General features: G+C 36.9%; 1 protein-coding gene across 1 annotated transcript; it reads right to left on the reverse strand.

The window, feature by feature from the left end:
- Positions 1–1,243: 1,243 nt before the first annotated feature.
- LOC104757765 (NAC domain-containing protein 17) lies at positions 1,244–3,921 on the reverse strand. Its single transcript, XM_010480547.3, has 4 exons — positions 3,326–3,921; positions 2,665–3,209; positions 2,005–2,554; positions 1,244–1,763 (listed from the first exon to the last, which is right to left on the reverse strand). The coding sequence occupies exons 1-4, from the start codon at positions 3,510–3,512 to the stop codon at positions 1,408–1,410; spliced, it is 1,638 nt and encodes a 545-aa protein (XP_010478849.1). The 5' UTR covers positions 3,513–3,921; the 3' UTR covers positions 1,244–1,407.
- Between the last annotated feature and the right edge of the window lie 4,077 nt (positions 3,922–7,998).

Raw genomic sequence — 7,998 nt, forward strand, 5'->3', positions numbered from 1 at the left:
AGGGATAAAAGTTCAGCGTGTAAACTATGAAGGTCTTTTGCTGAAAAGATCCTCGCAGAACAAGAAAGCAACATGCATATATACGGTCAAAAAAAAATAAAAAATTCTTACACATATTTAAACTTAATCAGTTTATACACAATACTAACTGTAATTAGTCAATTATACATATACCAACATTAAAATCTTATTTAGTTTTAACAAAAATTAACAATTTTCATATTTTGACAAAATACCAACTCATTCGATTTTTATTGGACTTTAGTGCTGTTAAAAATATTAACTGTTTTTTTCATATTGAGCTAATTGTTATACAAATAATCCTATTCTTCTACTAAAAAAAACAGTAAACTAAATTATAGTTAATGCAAAACCTATTGCTATAAAAAATATTCAACAAAACAACATAAGCAACCAAAATCAAATATAAAAACAAACGTAAAGATGAATTTACGTAACCAAAAAAGCAACAAAACCCAAAATACAATTTAATCTAACTACCGCGTGTAGCACGGATCAATTGCTAGTCTATAATAAATTTCAATTGTATGTAAAAAATCGATAAAGAAAGATTTTGTTTCTCATTTTTCCAACTTATAACATTAAAAATATATTTAAATAATTGCGCGTAACATTTTTAAAAGAATTGGCGAGAAGAGAAACATTATACTTCCATTTTCTTAAATCACTTAAAACATTATCTGATCCTATAAAATTTCCACATGAGATTTTTTAAATGTAGCCGACTCCGCAACTAGAAACTTCATTCAAGAGTGGCGGCGACTATTGTAAGGCAAACCGCCTCAGCGATCAATAACAAAAAGAGGTAGGAGACGGGAGGAAATACGCTTTAAGCCTTCTCTTGGGGAGCTGCAATGAGTAGGACAGAGGAAACTTCGGTTGGTTGTCTTGTCGGTATCTGCTCTCTGGTTTCTCAAGCTTGCAGATTCCTTCGTATCCTACTCTCTTTCCTCAGTAACAGTTCCACCAATCGGGATCACAATCACCGTCGTCAAGATAAAGATCACCAGAGCTCAGCCTGAAGCTCTTCAAACCACAGCAGACTTCAACAGGATGAATACAAGAGTTTGCTTCACGATTCACAGTACCTCTTCCAGAGCATCCTTTGATAAAACCAAAACAAGACGGTCTCTGTTGATTCTGTAAACTTCTCTTGCGAGGCTTTGTCAATATTGAAACCCAGAAGATAAGAAGATATGCAGGAAAAAAAGCAACGACAATCGAGAAGAAAAGAAACTCCTTTATCAAGAATTATCGGTTCTTTACTCTTTTCAAACTCTGTACATAATTCAAAGCTTCATATATTAAAATAGGTTAATAATCCCATGATTTCTTCTTCTAGCTTGCCTGTGTAATTAAGAGTTCAAGAAAACCACCATGAGTCTTTCAAGAGATGACGCTTCTACCTGAGACTCGAACGGTGGCCATGAAAACCCAGAATATGGCACACAAGGCACCCACGATTGATAAGAGAAGAAAACCTCTGTTTCTGATACCCTTCTTTGCTATGGTATTAGTCACTGGCGTTCCATTAGCCTTGAACCTGATACGGCTGAAGCTAGACATACGTACAAAGGTTCGGTTAAGAGGACCCTCGCACGCTGAGGCTGGCGTTGAAGGTATTGAGTCCATTAATGCCCACAGAGCCGATGAGAACTGGCTTGTTGTTCCACCACCATTTTGGCGTTCCTGGTCTTGGGCATTCACACTCATAGTAGGATTGGTGGAATCAGGTATCACACCTAAGTAAAGGAGGAGTATTCACAATGTATCAGTGGAAAGGCATAGTCTTAAGTTATTGCGTTTTAAGATATCAACAAGAGGGTTTGATAATCAAGGAATAACAACAGCCAGAGTATAATATATACATGTCTTGATTTATGTCAAAGAAAAATGCAGAAAATATATTCGTGGTTAGTGGAAATAAGTTAAGTTCGTAGACAACAAAGGTGAGTGCCCCGAGACAAGTATGAGTCTAAGTACCTGATGAGGGTGGAGCAACTGATCCAGAAAAAGCTTGTTGTTCATCAAAGAGAACAGTCTGATCATCTTGGAACCATATATCGTCAGTGAATTGATTGAGAGTTGTACTAGGATCCATGATGTTGTTCAACTGGTTCTCAGGAGTCTGGTTCTGGAGCTGTTGATAAAGGAATTGCTGTCTTTGGTCCGTTGTGTTGTTAGCAAAACTACTCACAGAAGTCAGATTTGTAGAGGTTCCCTGATCAATAAGTTCCATATCCAAAGACATGGAAACATCATGGAACAATTGGTCAAAATCATTAAAGTCTCCGAATTCACCATGGTTGGAGACCTGTGCGGCTTTCTCAGTTGAAGAAGCTCCAAGTTCAGGTATCAGAAGATCATCCATTTCAATGAAATCCTCCTTCTCAAACACCAGAGGTACTGACGTGGCTTCAGTGGTCTCTAAAGAGTCAAAACTTGAGGGCCTGTTGTATGGCTGGCTGTTTGGTAAGAAATCTCTACCAGAATTATTCACCAACGTGCTCTGCAGCTCTTCTTCACTGTGCACCTGCAATAACAATTATCCATTTAGTGAGCAAACCGCAACGAAATGAACATGTAAAACAAGACCTTGGTACTAAAATCATCTTTCTCATTCAAAGAGAGAAAGAAACTGACCGGAGGAATACATCTTGGAGGAACACCAGGTGCATCTGGGATACCATTGAGAAGCACATCGATATCCTCCAACTGAAGACTGACAGGATTGAAAAGTCTCCTCTCATCCTCATAACGAACCACAGGTTGATCTGGTACAGCAACAGTGTTGTCATCTTCATTATCATCATCAACCCATTCCTCTTCTTGGAAAGGAGCACCATACTGTTCACCATTCTTAGGACCAGCGCCACTCTTCTTGAACAGCTTATAAAGAGCATAGTAATCCTGGGGGTACTTACATCTCCCTAGTTCATCTTCATCCATCGTGTACTCGTGCATCACCCAATCAGTCCGCTCACCATTAGGAGCCCGACCTCTATAGAAAACAAGAGTCTTCTTGAGTCCTACAGATCTTGAATTATACTCAATGACTCGATCCTTCCCCGTTGCTTTCCAATACCCAGTCTCAGTGCCTCTGCTTGACCTAGCTGCGTTTGGATACTTCCTACTCCTTGGAGTGAAATAGAACCACTGTCTATCTCCCGTCTTCAACATTGATTGACCTGTGTCAACGAAATACACAAAAATGAAATCAGTTGATGCAACTTTTTATCTCATTCCTTTAGCCAACAAGAACCAAATAATCAAGCTTTAAGAAAAAAGAGATGAAATGGTTTACCAGGCAATTCCTCAGGATCCAATTTGTAAACATCAAAGACACCAATAACGTTAACTCTAAGCCTCTTCCTACAAATCTTCCTCTTGAGATAATACATGACAAGCTCTTCATCAGTCGGGTGAAATCTAAAACCTGGAGCACTAAATTTGCCTCCTTTGAAACACGAATCAGGAGATGATTCCGCCATCTACGTAACGAATCAGAGACCGATCCCTCGAAAAATAATTGAAAATCCCCAAGCGATGATTAAAGAAAGCAAAAAAGAACCGATCGGGTCAACGAGGGAGCGAATCTTTATCTCTCTCTCTCTCTCTCTCTCTCTCTCTCTCTCTCTCTCGCAGAAGACCTCAGATCTCTTCTTCTCTTCGTAGCTCAAGATCCAGAAGAGAAGAAGAATCAAACCTACATGACAGTGAGAACAACCCTCGGCGATCGAACGGTCTGATAATCCTAGGGTTTGATCGGCCAGCAGAGAAGAGAAGAGAACAAAAATGGTTAAGAAGGAGAAATGAGATTTGGTTGGCTATCTGAGAAGAAAGAAGATGTTTCAGCTTCGGTGCTATACTTAGCAGCCTTCGCGAATCACTTGGACTAACGAAGTTTCTGAGAGCCTAATGGGCTCAATATACACTTGTTCCAGCCCATTAATTATGAATTGACTGCATGAAGAATATTGTAGTTTTAAAAATTGTTTTCAGATTTTGATTTTTTTTTGTTGTTGGTGTAATTTTTTTTAAAAAAATTTGAATGGTAGTTTTTTAATTTTTGTTTTTTCGAAATTTTTATAACACACTCAAAAACTAAATTCAAGACGTTTAAAAAATCATGAATGGCTACAAAATTAGTTATTGCAAAACTAAAGCGAAAAACTACTTCAAAAACCACAAACATTCAAATGATATCTAACATCCTGAAATGCTATACCATTTTTTGAATTCAAAGAGCTTAAATATGTATAGTCGTTCGAGTTTTGATATGTTCACGGTTCACCGAGTGTTTATCCATCGACTCTCGTTATGAATAAGACACATGTAGTCATGTAGACAAACAATTTTGCTACTCTAGTTCATGTAATGAGAACAGCATTATATAAATTCTTTTGTAAAATTCCTAAGGTCATTTTGGACTAAGATTTGCAGGATTTTTAGCCAACATTTCATCATCCTTGTAAAGATACTTTTTCAGCATTTACATTATGACATATATATATATATATATATATATATATATATATATATATATATATAACGTATGCATGATCTCCGACAACTCCAACCTATATATATGAAATGAGAATCGGTCCGGTTTAGTTTGATATATTTTGTTTCGAATTAGGTCGTTTTTCTTCCAACACTTGGATGTAAATAATGTGAAAAAGCCTTTGAAACGAACCAATTAACGTGTCATGTTTTACACGTATAACATATAGCGTTGTCAATTTGTAATGAACCACTTTACCACGTACGATTCGTTATATTTTTGGTGAAGAAAAAGTTTATTATTGGGAATTATATTCCCAAATTTTATCAGGTAAAGATGTTATATGAATTTTTTTTTTTTTTTTTTTAAGGATTTTAAATAAGAAGTTTATGAATGTGTTCGGATGATGGATGTGATCATTAAATACTATGAATGTGTTGGGATGATGGATGTGATCATTAAATACTAGAGTTTGTAGGAAAGTAACACGCCTTCTCCGTATGGGAGAGGAGTGTCACAATCAATATGTCTGAAAGAGAGAAAATGATACTAGTATTGAATAAAGAAAGAGTAGCTATAAATGATTGGGAGTTTTTTTTTTTTTTTGTCGGCAATAAAACATTGTATTGATAGAGATTAGGATACATTGTTCCAAGATATTACAAACTTTGATTTTGTTATTCTAGCATTCTTTGCTAGATTATCAGCTATAACATTCAGTTTACGTGGAATTTTTACAAAAGTTAAGCCTTCATAAGATTGAGCAATGTTCTTTATATCTTGCACTTGGGTAGCTACAGGAGAGTGATCAGCTTGGTAATACCTGTGTTGATCAGTTAAGCATCGATCTATCTTCCTATATAGCGTCTCAGCATCTCCACAAAACATGACCTTGTCGTATCCCAGTCGCGTGAACTGCTAACCTTAAAGCTTCAGCTTCCACTTCAATTGGTGAATTCATAGGAGCAATAGATGCCATTCCTCGGAGTATAATCTGAGCCCTTTTGTTGTATAAAATCCATCCAATTCCTGCATTATCCTTTTGTGAATTCCATGATCCATCAACTAAACAGCAGTACTCGCTGTTTTGGTGAGAGATGGATTGGGTGGGGCTTTCTTGTAACAATGTTGTATAACTCCTATGGTTTGTAGTTTGCAGATTTGGCAGAACTTCATTGCTAGGAGTTGAAACTTGTTTCCATTGCTGCAAATCAATCATAGCCTTATTTATAGTATCTGGGATGGACCACTTTTTATTTTTAAAAAGGAGATCGTTTCTCATTTTCCAGATACGCCAACCAATGAAAGGGAATAAGCTTACATCCTTTCTATGGTTTTTATTTAGGCTCAACATCTGCTCAATATTTTGAATAACAGAGTATGAAGGGAATAAAGAACCTGTGCTTTGTGGATTTGTGGTCAGGTTCCAAATCTCCTTACTTATTCTGCAATGGAATAGGAGATGATTGACTGTTTCTACATCCTCACCACATCTCTGGCATGTATCATCTGATAGTATTCTCTTCTTTTTTAGTTTTTCTGCAGTTGGTATAGCATTATGTAGACATCTCCACCAAAAGTGTTTGATTTTTTGAGGCAGATTTTGATTCCACAGTTTCTCAAATGGTGCAGTAGAGAAAGAAGCATTATTATGATTGGAAGAATTGTTTTGAGAGAACTTACGCTGAATGTAATACCCAGATTTCACTGTGTAATGCCCCTCTTTGTTATGAATCCAAGTGATAGTGTCGTTTGCTCCTGTTACAGAAGGAAGAATTTTTTTGATATGCGTTATGTCTTCAGGATCAATGATGCTATGTAACAAACTATTGTTCCAGCTACCTTGTGATAATAAATCACTAACTTTTAAATTTGGATAAATACTAGCTCCTGGTCCTTCTGCAGCTCTAGGTGGGTCTATTGGAAGCCACTGGTCATGCCAAACACTTATTTGTTTACCATTGCCTACCATATATTTGATTCCCTGAGATATAAGTTTTGTACCTTGGTAGATGCTTTTCCAAGCATAGCTCGAGTTCGCTTTGGATGTAGAGTTTAGTAGGTTTGACTTTGGAAAATATTTTGCTTTGAAAACTCGAGCCATTAGTGAGGATGGATGTTGGAGGATCCTCCAGCTTTGTTTAGCTAAAAGAGCTATATTGAAGTCCTTTAAGTCTCTGATCGCTAGGCCTCCAAACTTCTTAGATTCAGTAACTTTGCTCCAAGCAATCCAGGGAATCTTATGCTTATCCTTTGTGGCTGACCACCAAAACTGTCTCATTGCCCGAGTTATTTGGTTAATGATTTTTGAAGGTAGGAGAAAACAAGACATACTGTAAGAGGGGATCGCAGTAATAACTGATTTGAGAAGCACCTCTTTGCCTGCAGGGGAGAGAAGCTTGGTGTACCAGTTGTCCATTTTCTGTTCTGCCCTCTGAGCCATGTAAGAGAATGCATTAGCTTTATTTCTTCCAATAAATTAAGGCAATCCTAAATATCTGCCAAAACCTTTAGTTTTTTGAATTTTTAATATGCTACTAAGTTCCTCTTTTCTTCCCGAATCTAAGCCTTTACCAAAGATAATAGCAGATTTTTGAAAATTAACGCTCTGACCTGAAGCTTTTTCGTGCTGTTGTAAGATGTTGAGTACTATTGTGCATTCCTGGTCTGTGGCTTTGCAGAAGAGCAAAGAATCATCTGTAAACAGTAAATGTGAGATTGCTGGACCGTTCCTACTTGCCTTGAAACCATGGAGACTTTTTAATCTAATGCTTTCCTGAATCATTGCAGATAAAGCTTCAGTACATAATAAATAAATATATGGCAATATGGGATCACCTTGGCGTATGCCTCGAGAAGGATATATTAGTCCAGTTGGTTTGCCATTTAGGAGCACCGAGTATGAAACTGTGGTGATGCACTTCATGATCCAATTGCACCATACTTCAGAGAAGCCCATCTGCTTCATAACTGCTTCAACAAAAGGCCATTCAACTTTATCAAAAGCTTTACTGATGTCCAGTTTGATTGCAATATAAGGTTGGACTAGATTCTTCGTATTCAGAGAGTGAATTAGCTCATGGGCTATTAAAATATTATCTGTGATCAATCTCTCTGGAATAAAAGCAGATTGGTTTGCAGATATGATATTAGTTAGCCAAGGTTTAAGTCTATCTGCTAAAACTTTTGATAAAATTTTATAGGCTACATTTGCAAGACTGATTGGCCTATAGTCTTTGACTTGAGAAGGTTGTTCTATTTTTGGTATCAAGCATATATGAGTCTTGTTCATTTGCGGATCTAGTTTACACTCTTCAAAGAATAGCTTTGCAAAATTATACACACCTGTTCGAATTGTAGCCCAATGATCTTGATAAAATCCTGGATTGAATCCATCTGGTCCTGGTGCCTTCTCTCTTGCCATAGTGTGAACCGCTTGATAGAGCTCTTTTTCTGTAATAGGTTTGGTTAGA

This window comes from Camelina sativa, chromosome 17, assembly GCF_030686135.1.
Source record: "Camelina sativa cultivar CO46 ecotype springtype chromosome 17, ASM3068613v1".
NCBI classification, from domain to species: domain Eukaryota; kingdom Viridiplantae; phylum Streptophyta; class Magnoliopsida; order Brassicales; family Brassicaceae; genus Camelina; species Camelina sativa.